This window comes from Brachyhypopomus gauderio, chromosome 2 (genome assembly GCF_052324685.1).
Source record: "Brachyhypopomus gauderio isolate BG-103 chromosome 2, BGAUD_0.2, whole genome shotgun sequence".
Classification (NCBI taxonomy): domain Eukaryota; kingdom Metazoa; phylum Chordata; class Actinopteri; order Gymnotiformes; family Hypopomidae; genus Brachyhypopomus; species Brachyhypopomus gauderio.
In genome coordinates, this window is record NC_135212.1 from 9,100,008 (window position 1) to 9,125,842 (window position 25,835).

General features: G+C 45.6%; 1 protein-coding gene across 12 annotated transcripts in view; it reads right to left on the reverse strand.

Moving 5' to 3' along the window:
* LOC143486701 (ryanodine receptor 1-like) overlaps window positions 1–25,294 on the reverse strand; it is a 67,903-nt gene extending 42,609 nt beyond the window's left edge. For 7 of the 12 annotated variants that reach the window (XM_076986134.1, XM_076986115.1, XM_076986076.1 and 4 more), the window contains exons 1-26: window positions 24,975–25,294; window positions 16,008–16,127; window positions 15,581–15,682; window positions 14,779–14,799; window positions 12,177–12,251; window positions 11,573–11,651; window positions 11,260–11,372; window positions 10,980–11,079; window positions 7,319–7,412; window positions 7,133–7,207; window positions 6,587–6,743; window positions 6,262–6,426; window positions 5,209–5,330; window positions 4,696–4,882; window positions 4,292–4,427; window positions 3,659–3,754; window positions 3,443–3,561; window positions 3,225–3,358; window positions 2,754–2,995; window positions 2,470–2,662; window positions 2,082–2,298; window positions 1,363–1,467; window positions 1,016–1,119; window positions 827–910; window positions 475–634; window positions 134–281 (exon numbers count right to left, since the gene is read on the reverse strand). In XM_076986134.1, the coding sequence (XP_076842249.1) occupies window positions 134–281; window positions 475–634; window positions 827–910; window positions 1,016–1,119; window positions 1,363–1,467; window positions 2,082–2,298; window positions 2,470–2,662; window positions 2,754–2,995; window positions 3,225–3,358; window positions 3,443–3,561; window positions 3,659–3,754; window positions 4,292–4,427; window positions 4,696–4,882; window positions 5,209–5,330; window positions 6,262–6,426; window positions 6,587–6,743; window positions 7,133–7,207; window positions 7,319–7,412; window positions 10,980–11,079; window positions 11,260–11,372; window positions 11,573–11,651; window positions 12,177–12,251; window positions 14,779–14,799; window positions 15,581–15,682; window positions 16,008–16,127; window positions 24,975–25,022 (3,196 nt within the window). In that variant the 5' untranslated portion in view covers window positions 25,023–25,294. The remainder of the gene's footprint in view (window positions 1–133; window positions 282–474; window positions 635–826; window positions 911–1,015; window positions 1,120–1,362; window positions 1,468–2,081; window positions 2,299–2,469; window positions 2,663–2,753; window positions 2,996–3,224; window positions 3,359–3,442; window positions 3,562–3,658; window positions 3,755–4,291; window positions 4,428–4,695; window positions 4,883–5,208; window positions 5,331–6,261; window positions 6,427–6,586; window positions 6,744–7,132; window positions 7,208–7,318; window positions 7,413–10,979; window positions 11,080–11,259; window positions 11,373–11,572; window positions 11,652–12,176; window positions 12,252–14,778; window positions 14,800–15,580; window positions 15,683–16,007; window positions 16,128–24,974) is intronic. The other 5 variants (XM_076986107.1, XM_076986143.1, XM_076986099.1 and 2 more) reach the window with 1 other exon arrangement.
* Between the last annotated feature and the right edge of the window lie 541 nt (window positions 25,295–25,835).

The following is a 25,835-nucleotide window of genomic DNA, read 5'->3' on the forward strand; positions in this document are numbered from 1 at the left end:
GTGTCTAAGAGCGCCGTTATACAGTATGGCTTATACTGTAACAATAAACCTAGTAGTCTAAACATAGTGGGAAATGTAGCCTAAATGACCAGCAGAACCTTAAAGAAACTTTGTGAGATCCACAATTACTCACTGCTTTCCTGGTCCGGTGGCTCAATGTTATAGCCATAGCCAATGAGGGTGCGCACAGCGTTGTTGACACTGTCTCTGTTGGTTTTCTTGGTTCTCTCGTCCAGTAGGTTGTACGGTACCAGACGAGGGTTACGCTTATTCATAATGTCCTGAAGAGCAGGTCAGATACATGACAATGACAGGATACAGGCAGTAACAAACATCTCTAGAACTTCTGTACTTCCCATACAATTTGACCAGATTCAGTGCAATTCTGTTTACATTTACCATGGGGGGATGGGGGGGATGCCCAACCAGCCTTGTATGAGGCATCTGGGTCAGGACAACCAGGAGTCTGCTTACCTGGACAATGCTGTAGGTCCAGCCCTGCCTCACTCTGTCGCGAGCCCACACGTTGTGCCCGTTCTCTGCGAGCTTCTCCACCAGCTGGTTCTGGTTGGGTGTGAGCTTCACGTGGTTGAGATCGAGAGGGGCAGGCTTATAGCCGCTGCTCATGACATACCTGAGGGAGCCAGGCAGAGAGGGTGAATGCTGAATGTGTTCCTGAACTTGCACATGCACAGCCATTTTAAAAGAAAACTCATGTACTTCAATATGAGTTAGCATTCTGGGGGTGGAAAACAGCTGTGAATACAGAGCTGATGTTAGTTTATAAGTGGGGGTGTTCAGAAGCACTGTTTAAGACAGGACATACGTTTTGGGAAGTTTGATCTTCTTCAGGTTTTCTTCTGCTTTCTCATCTCCCATACCTACATGGCAGCCGAGAGCCAGGAGGGTCCTAAGACATCCCAGAACAGAACGGCCAGAGTGCACATGATTAACAGGATGAACATCAAATGACTCTATAGAAGAAAGAGCAGGTGCAGCTAGAACTGTCACTCACTTTAAGATCTCTCCAGACATCTGCAGATTGTAGTTCCTCTCAGGTTCTGGGAGACTGAGAAAGTCCACCAGGCAAGGATGCAGCTTCTTATTATCATCCCGAAACTGAGGAAGACAGAGGAGGAGATCAGTACTTTTCTTTCTGTGTGTGTGTGTGTGTGAGAGAGAGAGAGAGAGAGAGAGAGAGAGAGCGAGAGAAAGAGGTTGAAGAGGGAAGAGGGAAACTCAAAGTAAGGCAGAACGAGCATCTGTAAGGAGGAAAAGAAGCCAGAAAAAAAGGAAAGAAGAAAGATGGATAAAAGCAAAAGTCAAGAAATAAAGGAGACAGGGAGCAGACAGGCTGCTTACCGCCCCATAGGTCCAGCCCTGCTCGATGCGTGTTACAGACCACAGCTCATGGATGTTCTCAGCCAGCTTCTCCCTGATGCGCTCCAAGTGGGGAGGCAAGACAATCTACCACAGGGGCAACAAGACATTTACAGTCACAAACATTACCGCACCACAGGGGTAATGCTTAAACTCACAGACATTACCGCACCACAGGGGTAATGCTTAAACTCACAGACATTACCGCACCACAGGGGTAATGCTTAAACTCACAGACATTACCGCACCACAGGGGTAATGCTTAAACTCACAGACATTACCGCACCACAAGGGTAATGCTTAAACTCACAGACATTACCGCACCACAGGGGTAATGTTTAAACTCACAGACATTACCGCACCACAGGGGTAATGTTTAAACTCACAGACATTACCGCACCACAGGGGTAATGCTTAAACTCACAGACATTACCGCACCACAGGGGTAACGCTTAAACTCACAGACATTACCGCACCACAAGGGTAATGCTTAAACTCACAGACATTACCGCACCACAAGGGTAATGCTTAAACTCACAGACATTACCGCACCACAGGGGTAATGCTTAAACTCACAGACATTACCGCACCACAGGGGTAACGCTAAATCACACTTAGTCCTACATAATCACACGGTTATCACAAGTGTATAAAGCATTGAGTAGTGAGAAGGGAAAAAGAGGATGGGGTGGAGGAAGCACCTGGATAGTGTCCACAGGGCAGGGTGTGAAAGAGGTGTGGGTGAGGGACAGTGTGGGCCCCAGCAGGTTCCTGACTCCATCGCAGTCATGCTTGTACTCTTTAATGGGCTCAATACGCATCCTCTCTTTGGGCAGAAGGGCCTCGTAGCAGGGCGCATAAGCAGGGGGAGGGAAGAACTTAAAGTCGCCATGACGGCCACCCAATAGGAATCGAGCTCTGAGAGATCAAAGGCACGATAGGTCAGTGGAGTTGTGACATTGAATCGATCACCCAATAAAGCAACCCGAGTCTCCAAACCTTCAAAGAAAAGTCTGTTCTGTGCTTTATCATCAAACAGTAAACTCCAGCTTTATGTTACCGATTTAAATTACAGCCACAGATTCTCACTTGACACCAGCAGAGAAGCTTATGACAGGAAAGAAGAGGCCATCCAAGTTGAAGTTCTCGAACATGCCCTGCACCGGATGGCCGTTAATGCGGAAAGAGATGCTAGGCACGCTCAGATCCAGACAGCAGCTCACAACGTCATCGGCAGCCAGGGCGTGCTGACTGGGTGATGCCACCTGACGTGGCACGTGACCTGGAAGTACAAAATTGGGGCTCAATCAAACTCGTTGGTGAATTCAGTCTTGACCACTTTAGTCTTTAGTCGATCGGATGCCCTCGCTCACCAGACCACAGGTGCACCCCGTCAAAACCATATGAGTAGAGGTCGTCCCCCACGCCGTTGCCCCCCCAGCCCTCTCCGCCACCGGGGTAGGGACTGTAGCCCACGGTCATGGCCCAGCCCACACGCAGATGCGACGCCTGAGCCGTCACAAAGGGCTCCACGTAGTCCACAATCACCTCAAAGTACCACTTCTTATACTGCGTGGAGCCCTCGCACGTGCCCAGGAAGATGTTGGGCCTCATGCTGAAACAAGAGGTCAAAACCCTTGGTCAGGTAAAAACCTTTTCAATGATTGCTGAGTCACACAACAGAGTGCAAAAACCAATGTTAAAAACTTCCACTTCCAATGAGTTTCGTTTCTTTCATCAGTGGATAATACAGGTCTAAACTTCTTTTCATGGCTGCCTTTGCTGAAATTAACATATAAATAAAAACAAAGTTTGAGGAGAGGACATGCTAGTCAGTATTTTACCTGGTGACATAGTTAACAATGTTGGTCTGTAGTAGAAGGTCGCGACCCGGAAGTAAATTTTCGGTGATGAGATTTTGATTGGACCTCACAGCCACACCATTGCACACACAGAGAGAGCGCAGGACGTCTAAGACCTGATAAAGATAAACAAGAAATTAGGTGTCATGTTTCTGTGTCTGGATAGGAACGTGGATTTAAAACAATAATTTCATAAGCACCTTATGATTACGTCCATGCTTGTCCAAGAGAGAGATGATGGATTTGATGTGGTTCTCCTGGATGATGTTCAGAACTTCAGGACTCTCAATCAAAACACAGTATAACACCTCCAGAATGCCTGCAGACAGAAAGGTCAAAATGGTGACAACATTATTTAAAAAGTGCTAAATTATTGATGGAGCTGTGCGGAGGACTTTCGTGAGGATAGTGGACACCTGAGGAAGCTTCCAGACGATCCAGTTTGCTCACCAACCAGTCGAGGTTATCACAGAAGAGGGCGCAGTTAGAACGGTTCCCTCTGATAAGAGAGGCTAAAGAGAGACAGAGGAAGACAGACAGAGTGAGAGCAAGAGAGACAGACAGAGAGTGAGAGAGAGAGAATGACAGAGAGAGATGGTGGGAGAGAAATGACGACCTATGTTCAATCAACCAGAACAACAAGCACTCATAGTTTCAGTGCTCTTCTCCTGTTCATCCTACGAATGCATCATTACACAAAACTCTCCAGGTGACCTGTTTCACATCCTGATGAAGAAGGGCAATTTCAGAATAGCAATAACATACTACACTATTCTGGAATAATGACACATGAGTTACATAACAACTGTCTGGCAGAAGATTAAGGCAAATACAGGTATTTTCTTTCATTGTAAATGTTCGGAAATAATATCGCAAATTGTTTATTTTAATAAAGACACGTGGATATGTATAGTACATAGCTGGAAACATGATAAAAATTAGTAGTGTTTCTAGGCAAAAGTCCCCAGGCCCACCCAATCAGCCCCACCCAATCAGCCCGGCCCAATCAGCCCGGCCCAATCAGCCCGGCCCAATCCCTCGAGGCTCACCCAGCAGCTCATAGAACAGGTTGACTATTTCCTTCCAGGACTCGGCTGCCTCCTCTCCAGCAAACTCAGAGAAGTGGGCAGCAGTGTTGTACACGTTCAGCCTGTCCACACACTCCAGCACGATGGTAATCATTCCCTACAGCGCAACCACAGGCGAGCCGGCAAAGCAGTCAGATAAAACCACATTTGGCCAAGCAAGACGGTAAAGGAAACATCTGTCACGAATAAGACTAGCATTAAGAATACGTAGGTCAGACCGAGAGACCTTCCACTGCAAATCCCCCGACGTGCACTAGGGTAATCTGCGTCTGACTGGGAAATTGTCCTTACATACATATTCATCTATCCATTAACACACACACACACACACACACACACACACACACACACACACACACACACACCTCTTCTTGGAATAGGTTCTGCCGACTGCGCAGTGAGCGAAGCTTGGTCTGCTTCTCCTCGTGCTCCAACTCCTCCTCGGGTGGCCGGAAGTAGTGGATGAGGTCCTGCAGGGAGAGGATCACCCCGTCCAGGGGGAGTGTGATCGGCCCCGCCGCCTTGTTCTTTCCACTCAGAGAGTCCAGCCCACTGCAGGTCACACACACACACACACACACACACACACACACACACACACACACAGATATAACTAACGTAAGATTTTAATATCCTTGTTCTCATAAACCAACTCTCTATTCATATTTCACTGTTGTAATAATGCTGTACTAATAACTCTTTGGCACATTCTGTTCCGTTCCAGTTCCGTTCCAGTCCAGTTTTATGACTCAAGAGTCCCTGAGCTCGCCTGCCTGCGTACTCCTGTCTGGACTGGGCAGGCTGAACCTGTTCACTCGCAGGGTCAGCCCGAACGGCTGCTGTGCGCAGTGCTCGCAGTGCTGGGGACTGTGTCATACTTGATGAACTGTGTGAAGAGGCCCGTGGTGCTGTATATCATCCGCGCGGCCTGAGACTCCTCCATCTGCGAGCGTGACATCACCAGCGTGTCGTCCATATGGCCCTCCTGATGCAGAATGACCTGGAGGAGAGGGGGGATGGGGAGATGAGAAAGATTCCAGACAGCTAGCTATCACCACTCGCAGCTTTGGACACCAAGGCCTTGGTCATGCAGGCGAATCCCACCATCTGTGCGTGAGACTAGAAAGGAAGGATCCGCAATGGTTCACTAATTAGACAAACAAGCAATGCAGGAGGATGACGGGACTTAAGGGCGAACTTGACGTTAGCGGTGTATTGCTGCAAGTAGGTGAGAACCACAAAGCCACACAGGTACTACACAGATGTACTGCATTCATGTACTGCACTGATGTCCCACACTGATGTACCGCACTGATGTACTGCACTGATGTACTGCACTGATGTACTACACTGATGTACTACACTGATGTCCCGCACTGATGTACTACATTGATGTCTCACACTGATGTACTGCACTGATGTACCGCATTGATGTATCGCACTAATGTACCGCACTGATGTACCGCACTGATGTACTGCACTGATGTACCGCACTGATGTATCGCACTAATGTACCGCACTGATGTACCGCACTGATGTACTGCACTGATGTACTGCACTGATGTACTACACTGATGTACTACACTGATGTACAGCACTGATGTACTGCACTGATGTACTGCACTGATGTACTACACCAACGTACTGCACTGATGTACTACACTGCTGTACACTGATGCACTGCACTGATTTACTACACTGCTGTACTACACGATGTACTACACGATGTACTACACAGATGTACTACACTGATGTACTACACTGATGTCCCGCACTGATGTACTACATTGATGTCTCACACTGATTTACTGCACTGATGTTCCGCACTGATGTATCTCACTAATGTACCGCACTGATGTACCGCACTGATGTACTGCACTGATGTACTACACTGATGTACTGCACTGATGTACTGCACTGATGTACTGCACCTTTCTCTTCATGGTACCCAGACGAGCTGCTTTGGCATCCAGAGCGGCGTATGTGACCCACAGGCCGGTGGAGACATGCTGCACGAAGCACAAGGACTCGCCATACTTGATCTCAGGCACCCCCATCCCCTCCACGTCACGCTTCTTCACCACCTCCACCTTCTCCTGCTCGGTGATAGCAGAGCAGCACCGAGGAAGGGGTTGGGGGATCGGGGTGAGGGGAAGACAGGGAAGAACAGGTGTCGAAAAAAGAACGTAGTACTTGAGAAATTGAGGATAAGACTGGTTAAGGAGGATGAACGATCATTGCAGGACCCGTGCGGACCTTGGTGGCTCGGAAGCAGAAGGCAGACTGCTTGGTGTTGGCCTTCTCGGGTTCCAGCACCATCAGGCCTTTCTCCTCATCCAGGCACAAGTAGCGCCCGGTGGTGATGTGGCGGATGCGAAACGCCTGACCCCACTTCATGTGACTTCCGCTCCAGCTGTAGGGAGCAGGAGTTAAGAGCAGGCAGTCTTTGGGTCACACGGGAGATCTGTAGTTTCCATGTGCACTGCTAAATAACTGTATTCTAAAAGAAGCTGAAAATGAAAATCAATCTATTGACCTGTTTCCCCTCCATATAAACGCTTTAGGAAGCTTGTTTTATCCACAAATACGTACATACAGTGCATACAAAATTATTGTACGTGATTGTTCGGATTGAGCCAGTATCCCTGAAATTCCAGACTTACTCTGGCTACGCTCATGTCAGTTATAGTTAGAAGCCCCTGGATACTGGCTCAGAACTTTATCTTCTTTAAACTCCCCAGTATTGAGTGTAACGACTGTCTATCCAACAGCAAATTAGTTCATAAGGGTGGCGTCCCTTGCCTGATTCTCAGAGGTTCGAGTCTCCACAAAGAGCGAGCTTGACTGCAGACTGCTCCTGTCTCATACTGCGCTATGCTAAGCGGAAGAGATTGCAAAGAGAAAAGAGAGAGAAGTCAGACATAGAGCAGTGCTAGCTGAGATGTAGGCTAGAAGAGGTTGTTTTTCAGACACATTTTCTTCTCTCACTTGCGCTGAACTCCTTGCTCGGGTGCTGGAATAGCCAGACACTCGTCCATGTGACCATGGAACAGACGCAGGACGTGTCCTCCAGTCAGGTAACCTACAATTACAAGGTTACTTGTAATTACTGACCGTGGTGTGTATGAGCGTGTTGTGAACGAGCATATTGTCTATGAGTACATTGTTTCTGAGCGCACTGTGTATGAGCGTGGTGTGTATGAGTGTGCTGCGTATGAGTGTGGTGTGCAAGAGCATGTTGGGTATGAGTGTGTTGGGTATGAGTGTGATGTGTATGAGCGTGGTTTGTATGAGCATGGTGTGTATGAGCGTGGTGTGTATGAGCCTGGTGCATATTAGCATGGTGTGTATGAACGTAGTGCGTATGAGCGTGGTGGGTATGAGTGTGTTGGGTATGAGCGTGGTGTGTATGAGCGTGGTGTGTATGAGTGTGTTGGGTATGAGCGTGTTGGATATGAGCGTGCTGTGTATGAGTGTGGTGTGTATGAGTGTGGTGTGTATGAGCGTGGTGTACATGAGCGTGGTGGGTATGAGCGTGGTGTGTATGAACGTGTTGGGTATGAACGTGTTGGGTATGAGCGTGGTGTGTATGAGTGTGGTGTACATGAGCGTGGTGTGTATGAGCTTGGTGTGTATGAGTGTGCTGTGTATGAGCGTGGTGTGTATGAGCGTGGTGTGTATGAGTGTGCTGTGTATGAGCGTGGTGCGTATGAGCGTGGTGTGTATGAGCGTGGTGTGTATGAGTGTGGTGTGTATGAGTGTGTTGTGTATGAGCGTGTTGTGTATGAGTGTGGTGTGTATGAGTGTGGTGTGTATGAGTGTGTTGGGTATGAGCGTGGTGTGTATGAGCGTGGTGTGTATGAGTGTGTTGGGTATGAGCGTGTTGGGTATGAGCGTGTTGGATATGAGCGTGCTGTGTATGAGTGTGGTGTGTATGAGTGTGGTGTGTATGAGCGTGGTGTACATGAGCGTGGTGGGTATGAGCGTGGTGTGTATGAACGTGTTGGGTATGAACGTGTTGGGTATGAGCGTGGTGTGTATGAGCGTGGTGTACATGAGCGTGGTGTGTATGAGCTTGGTGTGTATGAGTGTGCTGTGTATGAGCGTGGTGTGTATGAGCGTGGTGTGTATGAGTGTGCTGTGTATGAGCGTGGTGCGTATGAGCGTGGTGTGTATGAGCGTGGTGTGTATGAGTGTGGTGTATATGAGTGTGTTGTGTATGAGCGTGTTGTGTATGAGTGTGGTGTGTATGAGTGTGGTGTGTATGAGTGTGTTGTGTATGAGTGTGGTGTGTATGAGTGCATTGTGTATGAGTGTGGTGTGTATGAGTGTGTTGTGAACAAACATATTGCCTATGAGTACGTTGTTTCTGAGCGCACTGTGTATGAGCGTGGTGTGTATGAGTGTGCTGCGTATGAGTGTGGTGTGCAAGAGCATGTTGGGTATGAGTGTGTTGGGTATGAGTGTGCTGTGTATGAGTGTGGTTTGTATGAGCGTGGTGTGTATGAGCCTGGTGCATATTAGCATGGTGTGTATGAACGTAGTGCGTATGAGCGTGGTGGGTATGAGTGTGTTGGGTATGAGCGTGATGTGTATGGGCGTGGTGTGTATGAGTGTGTTGGGTATGAGCGTGTTGGATATGAGCGTGCTGTGTATGAGTGTGGTGTGTATGAGTGTGGTGTGTATGAGCGTGGTATACATGAGCGTGGTGGGTATGAGCGTGGTGTGTATGAACGTGTTGGGTATGAACGTGTTGGGTATGAGCGTGGTGTGTATGAGCGTGGTGTACATGAGCGTGGTGTGTATGAGCTTGGTGTGTATGAGTGTGCTGTGTATGAGCGTGGTGTGTATGAGCGTGGTGTGTATGAGTGTGCTGTGTATGAGCGTGGTGCGTATGAGCATGGTGTGTATGAGCGTGGTGTGTATGAGTGTGGTGTATATGAGTGTGTTGTGTATGAGCGTGTTGTGTATGAGTGTGGTGTGTATGAGTGTGGTGTGTATGAGTGTGTTGGGTATGAGTGTGGTGTGTATGAGTGTGTTGGGTATGAGTGTGGTGTGTATGAGCGTGTTGTGTATGAGCATGGTGTGTATGAGTGTGTTGGGTATGAGTGTGGTGTGTATGAGTGTGGTGTGTATGAGTGTGTTGGATATGAGTGTGGTGTGTATGAGTGTGTTGGGTATGAGTGTGGTGTGTATGAGCGTGTTGTGTATGAGTGTGGTGTGTATGAGCGCATTGTGTATGAGTGTGGTGTGTATGACTGTGTTGTGTATGAGTGTGGTGTGTATGAGCGTGTTGGGTATGAGTGTGGTGTGTATGAGTATGTTGTGTATGAGTGTGGTGTGTATGAGTATGTTGTGTATGAGTGTGGTGTGTATGAGTATGTTGTGTATGAGTGTGGTGTGTATGAGTATGTTGTGTATGAGTGTGGTGTGTATGAGTGTGTTGGGTATGAGTGTGGTGTGTATGAGCATGTTGGGTATGAGTGTGGTCTGTATGAGCGTGTTGGGTATGAGCGTGGTGTGTATGAGCGTGTTGGGTATGAGTGTGGTGTGTATGAGTGTGGTGTGTATGAGCGTGTTGTGTATGAGTGTGGTGTGTATGAGCGTGTTGTGTATGAGTGTGGTGTGTATGAGTGTGGTGTGTATGAGTGTGGTGTGTATGAGTGTGGTGTGTATGAGCGTGTTGTGTATGAGTGTGGTGTGTATGAGCGTGTTGTGTATGAGTGTAGTGTGTATGAGTGTGTTGGGTATGAGTGTGGTGTGTATTAGTGTGTTGGGTATGAGTGTGGTGTGTATGAGCGTGTTGGGTATGAGTGTGGTGTGTATGAGCGTGTTGTGTATGAGTGTGGTGTGTATGAGTGTGGTGTGTATGAGTGTGTTGGGTATGAGTGTGGTGTGTATGAGCGTGTTGTGTATGAGTGTGGTGTGTATGAGTGTGTTGGGTATGAGTGTGGTGTGTATGAGCGTGTTGTGTATGAGTGTGGTGTGTATGAGTGTGTTGGGTATGAGTGTGGTGTGTATGAGCGTGTTGTGTATGAGTGTGGTGTGTATGAGTGTGTTGGGTATGAGTGTGGTGTGTATTAGTGTGTTGGGTATGAGTGTGGTGTGTATGAGCGTGTTGGGTATGAGTGTGGTGTGTATGAGCGTGTTGTGTATGAGTGTGGTGTGTATGAGTGTGGTGTGTATGAGTGTGTTGGATATGAGTGTGGTGTGTATGAGTGTGTTGAGTATGAGTGTGGTGTGTATGAGCGTGTTGTGTATGAGTGTGGTGTGTATGAGTGTGGTGTGTATGAGTGTGTTGGGTATGAGTGTGGTGTGTATGAGTGTGGTGTGTATGAGTGTGTTGGGTATGAGTGTGGTGTGTATGAGTGTGTTGTGTATGAGCGTGGTGTGTATGAGCGTGTTGGGTATGAGTGTGGTGTGTATGACCGTGTTGGGTATGAGTGTGGTGTGTATGAGTGTGTTGGGTATGAGTGTGGTGTGTATGAGTGTGTTGGGTATGAGTGTGGTGTGTATGACCGTGTTGGGTATGAGTGTGGTGTGTATGAGTGTGTTGGGTATGAGTGTGGTGTGTATGAGTGTGTTGGGTATGAGTGTGGTGTGTATGAGGTGTAGTGTACAAAAGAGCAGGGGAGGAGGAGTTGCTCACCCTCTGCTAGCTCACAGCCAGAGCACACTGGGTTCATGTTCCACAGTGTCTGCATGAAGGAGGCGTCTACCATCAGGTCCCCGCTGGCATAGGACAGGTGCTGCAACAACCCAAAGACATCTTCAGTGTGCACAACCTCATGGACGCAGTCAGAATAGTGTTTCATATGCCAGGTGATATGTTAATATGGTGATATGGCGTATGTGAGTGTGTGTGTTTGGGTGCACACCCAAACATAGCAAAGGGGGATGAAGATGAAGAGGAAGAATGACAAGCCTACCAGGTATCTCTCTGACGACACGCTAACCAGGATAAGGTCGTCTCCCACTCTGACCTTCTCACCTTCTGACCTCTGCTTGGAGGCAGGATGCATGGTCCACCAACATGCTTCACCTATGGATACAGTAAGGTCCACCTCACATTTAGACTTCCACACAAATTAAGCCCAGACCACACCTGTCAATTGTTACAATGTCATCAAAATTTTAATGCCTATAAGCACAAGGTACTGAACAGAAAAATGTTAAAATGTGAAATTTCCTTCGCATTACTTATTGCGAAAAACAAACACATTTAACAGACTACATACGTACCTGTAGAATCCTCTTGTAATCCCACATCAAAGGCTAGCTTGTCTGTTAGCGATCGAGAGGTGGTCAGGCAGCTGAGGTACTACAATTCCGCGGAGACATGAGAGAATGAGAGAGAGAATGAGAGAGAATGAGAGAATGAGAGAGAGAATCAGAGAGAGGAATGAGGGAATGAAAGAGAGAGAATGAGAGAATGCACATTGGGAAAACCACATTATCAGGTGTTCTTTCTGTCATGCAATCCTTCTAGAAATGTCTTTCATCAACAGTTGAGTTGCACATTGATGGACTCTGTTCCATTTGTTGACTGAACTAATCTTTCAAGGGCCCTCAACCGAGCCAGCTTTTTATCATATGCTTCTGACCACTGCGTACCTTTATCTCATCTACTCATACGACCACTCTCAACCCAGCTTTATCACAGATGTGTTTATGGCATTGTTTTGGGGACAAAGCTCATGAAGGCAAATCACTGAGGTCAGAAACACAGTGCTGTTTTTACAGTTTGGAGTGTATTTTAAATTAAAAAGCATGCTTTTAAATAACCATCCTCATATGGTTGTGTGCCGTATGTACATATGTGCCGTGTGTGCATGTGTGTCCTCACCATGTCGGAGTGGTAGTGTCTGAGCAGGATTGCGTGGCCGTAGAGCAGCGTCCGGTGACCCCCTCCCTGGGAGGACTGGAGACACAGCACCAGGACAGACAGAAGAGGGGAATTAGAGCAGCACATGCCCACATCGAGCGTGCAGGGAGCTACGCTTTATGTGTGTGGGTGCACTGGTGGATTCGCATGTGCAGGGGTGTAGCAGACATGGAGGATTTTTCCACCTTATTAAGTGCCAATCTGACCCTCATATTTTCTCTAAGCTAAATGTCAGATAAAATCTGTGGCTGTAAATTTAGCCATATTCAGGAAGGGAATTGTGTTAGAAAATATACTTGACTTAGTTAGAAATGTATTGTGATACATGTCGGTGTCACCTAGCTATTAACCTAAGAATAGCTAGATGGTGCTAATAGATGGTGCTACATCACACACACATACACACTGCTGGATAAAAACAGAAGAAAAATACCTCTTTGGTGCTAATGGGAAAGTCTGGGTTAAAACGTCGGTTTCAGTTTAACCTGATCAGTAACAATGTTCACCTTGTCCATTTTGTACATTAGCTAAATAAACAGACTACGTTTCTCCACACACTCTTGATTTATTATTACTGTGTACTTTTCCTGTTGCAGCACGGTCAGCAACTTCTCCTCATTTCTGGTGGGAATTTGTGATACAGTGTGTTCAGCAGCAAAAGAAAACAGATAAACAGAATGTAAGGGTTGGGTTGAGCTTTGTTTTAATATGAGGGACTTAAAAAATACATATCTGGAAGTTGAGACAGAAGCAGAGTGGTACAGTAAATATAATATAAAGGTATAGGAAATGGAGGAGGGGGGCTTCCTAACCTCCTGAGGGTCTTGTCTACTTCTTTAATTGAATGTGTGCTGGCTTTTACTCCTTTAAAGAGAATGGCAGCTGTATCCAGCCCACTTTATAAATTACTGCTACACTCCTTGTGTGTGTGTGTGTGTGTGTGTGTGTGTGTGTGTGTGTGTGTGTGTGTGTGTGTGTGTGTGTGTGCGTGTGTGTGCGTGTGTGGGTGTGAAATGTGGCACCAGCCACTCCCTTAAAAAGTCTTCTTCCTTTGAGACACAACAAGAGGTGAACTTAAAAAACAACAGCAGAGCATTAAGGGAGAGAAAAGGAAGAGAAACCACACCAAAGACGACTGGGCATCTCCACCTCCTGTCACACTTGAGGGACGTGAGTCTCAGTACCACAGGACAAGCACACATGAGTACATAACTAACAGGAAAACAAACAGGTCAAAGTTCACACCAAACTGGGAGGGTTCACAAAAGGCTGCCACAAGGACACCAGTCACACCCTGCGGTCAGCTTACCTTTTCTCAACATCCAGTAAGGTTTAGAAATGAGAAGACACAATTATTGGTGTTATTAGTAATTACCACCACCACAATTACCACCGTAATCATTATCATATTCATCAGCACTGTCAGTAGCATGGCTTGTGTGAGGAAGAGAAATGGACAATGCAGAGTCTCCGAGGTTAAGCACACCTTAATCCACCAGGACAGCGGTGTGTCAGGGTCAGTGTGTTACGCCACCATGTGTTTCTGTCCACACTAGCAGCTGGAGCACGGGTGTAACTCATTCCGCCACCTGAGGTGTCACATTCCCTCCCCTTTGACGACCCCGTTTTCCTGATGCCACTTGCCTCTTGGCTACATGCCATTGCTATTCTCATTCCTGGCCTTCCCATAACAGTGGGGGAAAGCTCCTTGTTTACAGAGCCAGGTGAATCTTGGCTCCATGGAAGCCCCTCACTCTCTTGTAAGGTTAATACCCTGCTGCTATTACAAGCTATAACATACAGCCCTGATCTCAACTACCAAAGGGAAGAAAGCAGAGAAAGTGCCAAGTTTAGGTTGGTCTTTAAGAGAAAGAAAATCAGAACGGTGAGTGTGAGTGATTTAGTATTCGTTAGTGAGTCCAGAATTGTCATATGGGGAAAAGCCATTAAAAGTGAAGAACTGAAAGGGGAGAGGGTTTTAGTGAAGTGCTGAATGAAATGGTAGTGTGTCACAAATCCAAAGAGGATGCTGTGTTTCTTTAGATGATGAAACGTCCTTGACTGCCATCAGTGAGTTGCTCAAAGAAACACAGCGTTTTCTTTGAAAACTTGCAACCTTCAATGGCTTATCAAAATGAAGCCCCGGGGAGGTCAAAGGTCAAAGCAAGGGTGAAGGGGTGAAGGTATCGTAAAGGAATCATAGCCTTATCCATCTTAGTCACTGCCCTCCCATATTGTGGATTTGTATTCATACTCTCACTCTTTCTCTCTCTCATTTCTCTGCCGCTAACCCTTGTGTGAAATGTCATTTGGGAATCAAATGACCTTCCAGCCCAGCGATGCCAATAGTAGACAAAGCGAGGAACATGTGTGACAAGGGTGGGATCAAAGCTGAGGAGGACGTCAAGGCTTGGAGGTGGTGGACAATAACTGCAGCACCATTTCATTTCATCCAGACGACACACCGAGTGAGAGAGACAGGAAGTAGTGGAGGGAAAGTGCTTAGATTGGGGTAGGGGGAAACAGAGGTACAGGTGAGTATGAGACGTATGTAAAGACATACCCATTGGTCCAAATCGACTGCCTACGGTCGGCAGAGAAATGGGACGAGGCATCAGGAAAGAGACAAAAGGCAAAGGAGGTTTAGTTACCCTTACGTAGCTGTCTAGACATGTCTCCAAAGCCAAAGACAGCAATGTAACTCACATCACCTCCAGATACCCCCACAGCTCTGAAATAACCTCTAATTAGTACAAAATAAAATAGTAACCAGCAAATAGTAATTCTGAGAACTATTAAGAAAATACAAAGTAGAACATTAGGGAGAATAAATTAGAAAAAATAAAACATTTGATTCCAGTGAGCTACTTCTGGGACTCTCAAAATGTATCGCAATATGAATGTATGTTAATAATGCTCATATGAACCTGTCGTGATGCATCTCATGCACACACAGACACAGAGACACACATACACACGCACACACTCTACTTTCCTTCTGTGCCCTCCCACCTACTGCCTAAACTGCCATCTCTTTCTCAACATATATCTGTTTGCAAATGCTGTGTTCGTTGGTTCATATAAACTTCATTTCGTATGGTTAACCTGGGCCTGCATTTTCATAAACATTTTGGCAAAATCATCCAACAATAAAACCCCAAGAATTACTTCGCTCACAGATGTTCTGTTCAACCAACTCAACATGTAATTCAGCTGACCATGGTCTTCAGAAAGCAGGCCCTGGTTTAGTAATATACGCATGAATAATGATGGCCTAGTATTTCAGAGACAGAGACCTGCTGCTGTCTTCTTACTGGGCCCCATCATACCCACCCCCACTTCCGAGTCCCAACCTTGCCTCTCACCTCGGTCATCTCCACGGTGTTGGCCAGCATCTCCTGCAGGGCCCGCACTGAGAGTGACTGCTCCAGCACGAAGGCACAGATCGCGAGGTCAGGGGGCACATTCTGGAAAGTGGACGAAAGAACAGGCATGTAAACAACCCCCAAACAAACAGCAAACCAGCAGTACCAAAGCACAGGACCAGAGCCATCTGCACGGCAAGCATCACTTTCACTGGATTAGGAACTTGTCAGGATATCACCATCTCTTGGTTTTGAAGATGTCCTTGACAATTTTTAAGTTTCTTCAGTTTCTTGGTTTATAGGGGTTATAACGTGGGTTATAGGGGATATGAATATGAACAATTTGTTCAACGTCAGCATTAGCATGTTCTAAATATGTTCCAGATTGTTCATGTATGCTCTGAGTACAGGGAAAGCAGATCAATACCTGGGCATTGGACGTTGTTTCCAGGAAGCACAGTCTGTTTCCAAAGCCCTCACAGGACAGGCACAGTTTGATCTGCTCCTTCAGGACGGTTGCAGTACACTGGAGCACTACCGTGTCATCCTGCAGTCCCGTGACAAGACAAGATTGGGGTAGGGGGAAACAGAGGTACAGGTGAGTATGAGACGTATGAGACGTCACAAAAACATTCAGAGCAGGGTGGCAGGCTATGAACAAAGTTCTGCTGTAGGACTGTTAAATGCTGTGATTGCAATACACACTATAACATATAACATGTACTACTTTTTTTACTACTAATCAAAGTCATTTATGGTTTTTGGACTGTGTGAATACCACAATTCATTCAAACATCCACAAAATATTTATCTGGAACACCTGTGATTGGTCAGAATTCTTACGGTACACAATCCAAAAATGGTGTAATTGGTGAGAGGGTTCATTTGAATATTGCAACATTCTGCAATATCAGTATTGCAAAGGCCAGCAGTGCAATAATGATTAGTGAATGAGATATAGCACAGCTCTAAATCAGATAACACATGCAAACCATGACAAAACTGACAACTGCTTTTGACAATGGGACGTAGTCCAATTAAGACCTCCGACCTCCTAAGCTGACTGTGTTGTTCAAACAAACACCTCCGCAGGTCCATCTTTCATTGGCAGTCCTTTCAGGAGTCGGCTGGAGTGTAAATACACCAATAAACACTTGCACCTCGAGCTGTCCATCTGACACAGTGCATTCTCAGCTGTTCCCCCGTCATTCATTAGCAAAGCATGTCACGGCTCTCCCCCACTCTCCCCCTCCACAGCCACAAGCCCAGTCTCACTCTAGACTCTTCTCTTCAGCTGTTTTCCTCCCAAACCAAATTTCTTGACTCATTCTTCCCCCGCTCCCTCACCTGTATCTTTAAGAGTTTACATTTTCATCTCTCTCTCTGTCTCCGAAGAGACTCGCCTCAGTAGTGCAGTTGTTTGTGGAGTGGCACGTTCATCTCATGTGTGTTCATGTTCATGCGTGTTCATGTTCCCACAAGTCCATGTGATGAATGACATCATGGATTCCCCCAGGGCTCAGGTACACAAAGCCTGGTGTCTCCTCATCTCTGCCACACCTCTCTTTAGAGTCAGTCCATCATTTATCTTCGTCCAGCCCGAATCTGTCTCCCTGAGATATTCTACAGCCCCTGCAAACAGGAAAAGGGGACACCGTGCCCTCTGTTCTGTTCTGCAGTCTCACCCAAGCCACCTGTAGTACTGTCTTCCAGACATTGCACAGTGGGGCTGAAAGTTTGAAAAAGTACTTATAGTACTATGTGTCTCTATATTATTAAGCTATTATTTATTATTGCAGGTAAACTACTGCACAGGTACAGCAATCGTCCTCAGGTTTCTCTCTGAAAGTAGAAATATACACCTGTGTGTGTGTGTGTGTGTGTGTGTGTGTGTGTGTGTGTGTGTGTGTGTGTGTGTGTGTGTGTGTGTGTGTGTGTGTGTGTGTGTAAGACCCTGGACCTGATATGGAGATGGAGCACTGCTCCAAATTTCTAAAAGCAGACGGCTACTTCAGTGACTCACACTGCTTGTTGGCTCTGATAGATCAGATGACAACGAAGTCGTGCACACAAGACCGGCAATGATGACGGATGGAAGCTTTTTCCTCCGACTATGAACCCCCCCCCCACTCCATCTGCACTCTCCAAGCACGGCCGCTGGCAGCCTGGTTCTTACTGCTGCTAAAACATTCTCCTCTACTTCATTTGCAGAGCATGCCAAGGGCTTGAAGAAGACAACTGCTTGGCACAAAAATTGCAAAACAACATTAGCTGGAGTCACATCTATCCAGGTCTACGCCGTATTGTTTATTCCACAGGCAATACATGCAAAAACATAAATGACTGACTTTGTACTTCCTGGTGGAGAAATATAGTAGGTATGTTTGAGGTAGGCTTTTACAGTGGAAATTTGTTTTCTTTTGTCAACAATGTTCACAGAATCTTAGCCCAAACACAAAAAGACTGTTTTGGCTCTATGTAATTCCAGCGATAAACGCTGGGACTGCTGATAACATTCAGAGCACAATGAATGAACTAAAGTTGCAGGGAATCACTAATTGCTGCAAACAACAGCTGAGTTGACACAAACTGGAACAAGGCAATGCAAAGCAAAACAATGGATAATGGACCATATGTGTGTGTGTGTGTGTGCGTGCGCGTGTGCATGTGTGTGTGTGTATATGTGTGTGTGTGTGTGTATATATATATGTGTGTGTGTGTGTGTGTTTTGCTGACCATGCGTGGTGTCCAGTGTGTCTGTTCTTAGGCTTCGTATTCTCAGCCTTAACTCATACCAGTATAGACCGCTCCAGCAGCAGTGTGGCACTGAAGTGTAAAAGCTACTCAGATTAAGGTAAACAAGTTAGTGTGTGTGTGTGTGTGTGTGTGTGTGCGTGCTGTGTATGTGTGTGTTTGTGTGTGTGTGTGTGTGTGGGGGGGGGGGGGGGGTTGTAATAACACTGGGATGCTTTGTACTAACCTAACAGACTGAAGACATGGACTTACTGAAAATGGCACACGACTGCAGGTATAACATTACAGCAAAACCATATTTAGGACAGGAGTCATGGTAAGACAAGTAAGCACAGCAAGATCTGGATGTTTAGGCAACTGGGACAGAGAGCAAAGTCCTGCCAGTCAACTGGTGTATACCTTCATATATATTTATTATTGACTTATGAACAACTGTTTTATTCAGGCAAATATGTTTCAAATATGTCACAAAACTAGGTTCTTGGTATAGGACCATCAGTGGACCATAAACATAACCATAACAAACGAACGTTCAACATTTACTGGTTTTAGTGAAATTGGAACGCTCCTCTGAATGCTCCCCTGAACCTACCACTAAAGCATACACCGAATGCACAAAGATCTAAACGTGCAACAAGTTTAATGGCTGCCTCTTAAATGAAAAGCAAACCGCAATTTTTGCACTGCCAATTTTTCACAATGCAGCTACAACATTGGTGCCTCTTATCCAAATTCGCCCATGAGGACAATTACAGTCAAGGCCTGTTGAGGGAGGACATTGCTTCAAATGGACTCTGCAGCGAGGACTCATCCCTCAGGTACTCAACTCAAGAGACGATACTCTGAAGCGTGACTCAGTGCAGGTCAACAAAGGTGTTGTGATTCCTGTGGGTGCTACAGCACAGAGGTCTCCACCATCCTGCTGAGAGCCAGCCCACATGTGGGTGTCACCGCAGGAGTTCCCCTCAAATGTCAACGAAATTCTACTAACTGTGGAAATGTTCGTGCCAGCTGAGGTTCTGGGCTTGATTATTGAGCATAGCCTAGCTCATTAAGAGGCCTAGCTGTATTCCCATCACACTGTACTGATGCCAATCAGGTCATCCACAGAATCAACATGAGCAGAAGAGAACCGTGAAATATTTTAACTTGAACAGGATCACCAAACAGGACCCAAGATAGCAATCAAGGGAAAAAAGCAAGCCAGAAAGGCCACAGTGTGAGCACCACACCTACACGAGTCTGTGTGTGTGCACCGAGTTGGTCAAGGGATTCCCTCATACTTGCTGATACAGGTCTACTTTTGCTAAGCATTAGACTCAAGCCCACTGCATTGACAGCAGGTCCGGAGAGACTGACAGAGAGGTGGATGAGGTGGGTGGATGAGTGCAGAAGGAGGGAGAGGGAGGGAGAAGAGAAGAGAGACAGTCGATACATGGGGTGTGATCCATGAAGGGCTGACCTTTTTAAAAACGCTTTTGTCTGGCCCGAACTAATCCGTGTTGAAAAAGCACACCACTCTTTGCATGGGAGGCTTCGTGCCACTATGGTTCTAAGTGAAATTTCACTTTGTCAGTAGTCAGGCTGCCCCTAGGCAAAGAGGTAGCGTGGTATTTGTGGGGCCAGCAGAGATTTGTCCCAAGAGCAAAAGAAAAATTCCAAATGACAACATTAAACATAAACGTCCAAGATGCTAAGCAATCTATGATCAGGAATACACTGATGCAATTCTAAAGGAAGCAGTGAGTTTGACTGATCTCAAATATTTTAAAAGTACACTTTGTGCTTGACAAAACCACACAAAGGAATGCATGTATCCTGCCTGCCTGACATAGGCTGAAAAATTCACAGAATTTCTAAATAATTCACACACAACAATGGGCCCGTGAAGCACACACTGATCAACATGTCCTAGGCCTAACATATGCTTAATATGCCTTAATAAAGTGATTTCCATTCTACTCAATACTAAGTGTGATCAATGACTATGCTAGACAAAAGACAAAGTATAAAATTTTCACCCACAATAGCAATAGCAACAACTTGTCACACGCCTGGATTAGGCATACCACATACTGAGACGTGAAAATGAGGGAATTGCTTGGCATTGCTTATTTATTATCGGTAGCTGTATAAAAATCTATGTCTCAAAGCGACAGCACACCGAATTATCAAAACTAGAAGTTCTAGAACAACTGAAAGCTTAAAAAAAATTGCTGCCAAACTTTTTTTTAGCAGTATCTGAACCACTATCATGAAACAACAATGAGCTAGCTGTCCCTCACGAGCTAGCTGTTTCTATGGGGTGAACTCAGTGAGATTTATAAAACACAAAACTATAACAATGCCCTCACTGAAATCTGTCACTGAAAGAATCACCAAGTACTGGACCACAATGGAGCTACTTTAATCGAGAAATGGTGTTAAAACACAGGCCTCATGAAGAGTGTGTTCACGTTTTACAATGTCTCAAAGCACAGGGTTAGGGAGCCAAGTCAAAACTAGCGCTGTTTACACTTGCTTACAAACTGCTTTATATTTATTTTAGTATTTATGTTAATTAATGTTGAGTTTCAGTCAACAGTATTTTGATTTAGTATTATGAACACTTTATTATTATTATTAATAATAATAATAATAATAATAATAATAATAATAATAATAATAATTATTATTATTATTATTATTATTATTATTATTATTATTTAAGTATATAAATAAGGCAATCACAGTAAAATTACAAATCAAAGTAAAATATATAATGTAGCTTGGGAAAAACAAACTAAATGAAAATGAGGTAACAGTTTTGTATACTGACAGGAAAGCAGCCGTGTTCTGTGCACACCAAGCTAAGGAGTTAACGTTCAGTGGTAAGGAAAGACTGCATGCGCGCTTGCATGTGTCCGGGTGTGGGTGAAGTGAAAATAATCACAGGACTAGCTGAGCAAAGGGAAATAAAACTGACGCTGGTGTTTATGGAGGGAACTCGCGAATGAAGAACTGCCCATTTTCCCTCATATCATTTTATCCAGTAGATAATATTGCATTCAAAGACCACCTTTCTCCAACTTTAGGACGCCCCTTCCATTTGGTAAGAATTTCAGTTTTAAGCCACATCTTCAACTCCCCACTCCTCTACCCCCCTTCCTACCCCCACTACCCCCCTTCCTACCACCTCTACCGCTCAAACTCTATTTTGGGGTGCTACACCTGTCACTCTTGGATTCCTCTGCACTGCTGACTGGCAGATAGTCTGCGCGCGTAGTCCAGCTCCAGTGGAATCCCCCTATCACAGGCCACGCCCACTGAAGACAAGTCAGCCACTCATACAATCCGCCGTCTCAGAAAATCTGAGATATTTTAATAACCAATTTCCACGTTTTCCTCAAAGACAAAAAAAACCCCCAGCAAACTACATATCATGTTTTTTATTCATCAATAGCACTGCTGACAGGGGTGGATGACACTAAACTAGCTGACTTTTTTTAAAACACAGTTTTAATTAGAATCTTTTCAGCGTTGTTTGTTCTTCTAACAGTCTGGTGGTATAGAGCCGAATAAACATGCTTTTCTGGTTCTCATTAGGTACGAAGAACACTTCTCTGTCAGCACTACCTGAGCAGCTTCATGAGCAGTCATAAGCAGTGATAAAGCTGTCATAAAGCAGTCCTAAGCAGTGATAAGGCAGTCCTAAGCAGTGATAAAGCATTGATAAAGCAGTCATAAGCAGCAATAAAGCAGTCAGAAAAGCAGACAGAAGTCAGAAGAGTCTGACAGAAAACTCACATTTCAATAATCCATGTAGGGTTTCTCTGCAGACATGGAGTTCTACAGAAGTTAATCAGTGATGTGCTCATTTTGTTTTCAACAAAATGAATATGGTAATGAGTAATTCTACTACGTTCTCCAAAGGTCGCTGTCAACATGAAGAGACTTTTAAAATCTATTCCAACTGAATGTGATATTGTGAAATCCAACAGAACCAAATTCATAGATAGTCACTAATCCGAGTCATTTAAAGGCAGATGACAGGCCTGTAAAAACATATGAAGAAGAGTGCGCACACAAGACTCAATGCTAGCCAAACCACCATGGAGGCACCTGTGCAAGATCTGGTCATGTATAGTATGACTGATGTACCAGATGTGCTCCTTGTGTGTGTGTGTCTGTGTGTGTATAGATGAGATTTTCTGTTAGGTTTAGCATAACTAATAACTAAAGCCTAAGATCACCGTCATTAAATCGTTGACTAGGAAAACGTCTTGCTCCACACATGCACATTTACACACACACACACACAAACACACACACACATCACACACACACACGTGTGCGCGCGCACCTACACACACACACACACACACACACACACACACACACACACACAGTTCTCTCAATGGATTCAAGCAGGGGAGAATTAGGACACAGGCTCTCTCCCTTCTGAGTATCAGGCGCTTATAGTGGCAAAACTATAAAAAGAAACTGCTGTTAGAGCCTGGAACCTTGGAACCCAAATACCCTCTTGAATGTGCTCCAACACGATAATGCTCTCAGAATCTTTCTCCCCAGATCTCTGTATTAGCCCTTGCTCCATTCCTATCCTAAACAAAGACATAGCTGTCACATCTCTCTCTCTCTCTCTCTCTCTCTCTCTCTCTCTCTCTCTCTCTCTCTCTCTCTCCAGAGCCTAAAGGCTTTCCTACAAGAATTACTTCAGACTTGACACATGTACAGTACAGAAAGACAGCTCGACCCGGAGATCCATGGCAACGACCCGGTGCCGCTCCATGGCGCCTGCCTGCATGCACAATCAAACTAACATAACACACAATTTCCAATTCAGCCCGCCCCTCCGGATATTAGCAACACCTTGAAGCTACGTGTTTATGTTCATCGCTCCTCTCAGAGTAGCAGTGCTGACCTGAGATCAGCTTTGGTCACCGTCGCCCATATGAATTCAAATACACAAAATCAATTCACCTAATTTCAGTTGCTGTAAAATTCACCATAAATGCCAGATGTCACCTCAACGAGTTGTTAAGAGTTTCAGCTGAAACCAGACATGGCAAGCACAAGGAGGCCATTTCTCTTTCTGCACTTGTTCTCCCCGTATTTTACGGCTGTGGCGCTGAAAGGTGCCACTCTATGAATGACAAAGACTCGTTTCCATAAACTCATAGAGCTATTCTCCTCTTAAGAACATAGGGGGTGGTACATTACACCGGTAATCTCAAAACAGGAAACACATTTCTATGGAAAAGTCACATAATTTCTGCTATATATCATAGGAAATGGTCTGAACGTATTCCTAAGTCTTGGGATACTGGGCAATAAATGAATATGAACATATTTAGGACAGGGCTTGACAACTGTGAGGATTTGTTTTAGTGTCTCGTGATGAATATAAAACATTGAGCTTTAGCCATAAGAATCCTTTGTAATGATCTCCAGGGAAAGTGATGTGAGACTGTTCTGAAACAATTATCCTCATTCCACTGTCCCTGTTTTTAAACAAGACATGCTAACTCTCCATTTAAGAGTTGGGTTTGAATTCATTGTATTGTCCTATAATGGCATGTCTGTTACAGGTCAATCAGTCCTAGAAAGCACTAATGTTATTTACATTAAAGGTTTGGTTAACCATTTCTTACTACAGCTAATTTCTTTGGGGTTGCCCTACAAGCAGATGGCCTCTCTGATGGCCACATTTATCCTGCTTGAGTTGGTCTGTCTGGGTGTCCCTGTCTGAGCCTTGTTGTGTCATAAGTCTCAAGGCTTTGTTGCGGCCTGGCCTATCGACTGGTCTTCTAATCTCAGACAGAGAGGAGAGGGGGAAACAACGAACAACTTAAGCCCCCCCCCCACTGAAGCCACTGGATTGCTTGCTGCATCATCTGCCCTCTAGCAGAAAGTCTCTCCTTTCCTTCCCCTCGGGTAAAAATAGATAGCCATGCTAACAGACCCAGCAGTCGCCGTCCATCTGCACACACATCTACTCAAAGGGGAAAACATTCTGGAAGTAAGACGATAAGTTGCCCTGTAATTGTCGAATTTGGGATGCCTGCTTGACCGCTGCCGCGGTTACACAGCACAATGAGCACAATGTGTCTAATAGGCTGGAAGCCTCAGACAAATCCAGGTCGAAAGGAGAACGGTCAATCATAAAAATAGTCAACTACTCTAAATAGAGAAGAGCAGCTGGCTCCAGAAAACATCTGTCAGAAGTTTGCTGAGGCACCCAGCGCTGGTCTTCTAAATCGACAGCCACGGGTCCCTCTCTTAACTAGGGCGACACCGATGTAGAACGGGTGTTCAGAGTTTCCAACTATCGAGTGGAGGGGGGTGGGGGCTGGATGCCAAATCCATTAAAAGGGATATGAAACATGTGCATTGCAAAACGAAAACCACAAGTGCAAGCAAAGACTCTGAAGTGCAAACACACAGAGCCGTCTTCTCTAATTACCATACATGATATAGGCCTGCTTAAATAGCAGTAATGGAAACCCCATTATAACTATGCCCTCCAGTCTCCTAGAGCATGTGGACGCACACACACACACACACACACACACACACACACACACACACACACACACGCACACACACACACACACACACACGCAGGGTTCAGAGCACTCACCGTGCGCAGGAACTGGATCTCCTCATCACCTCCCTCTCCTTCAGCCATCCTGCTCCTGGGCTTAGCAGCAGAGGCTTCTCAGGAGAAATCACAAAATCCTTCCGTTTCCTCTTCACTGTGTTTCTCTCCCTACAGTCTCCTCTTTCCTCCTTCTCCACTCTCTCATACACACTCCCTACCTCTCTGTCTCTCTCCCTCTCCCTCTCTCTCTCAGTGACTGTGTGTGGGTGTGTTGGAGGACAGCATGTGTCCTGTGGCTCTCACGGTGGTGTGAGAGAGAGAGTGACAGACAAATCAGTGCTCCTCCGGACTCCCTCCTTCCATCTCTCTCTCCCTCTCTCTTCCTCTCTCTCTATCTTACGATCTGAGCCTGTCCATATTTGCAAAACTGACCCAGCCCCTTCCCTGGTCCTGGTCCTTCCTCAGGTCTCACAGCCTATAAAAGGCAAGTTTGTGTGTATTTGTGTGTGAGTGTATGTTTGAGGTCTCAGAAGGTCACAAACATATTAAACCGTTTACAGTATACCACAGCATTCATACAGAACTTGTGTTTAAACAATTCAGATCAAAAAGGAGAGCAACTGAATCTCTGGGGTGTTGGTTCACTGCTGCCTGTGATAATGACCCCAAAACTTTATGAAATAAATAGTAAATGTATCCATGAGAGAAGACAGGGATACAAGCTTTAGCACTGAGCATACAGGAGACAGAACTATCCACGTACTGCCCTTGAAGATAGTAAAGGGCAGTCTTAAACCTCTGTGGAGCAATGACTGGATATGGTGCCATTCCTCATGATGGGAGGATCAGTTATTTGTCTAAAAAGTTATTTGACTTCCACTTTGTTACAATATTCAAGCT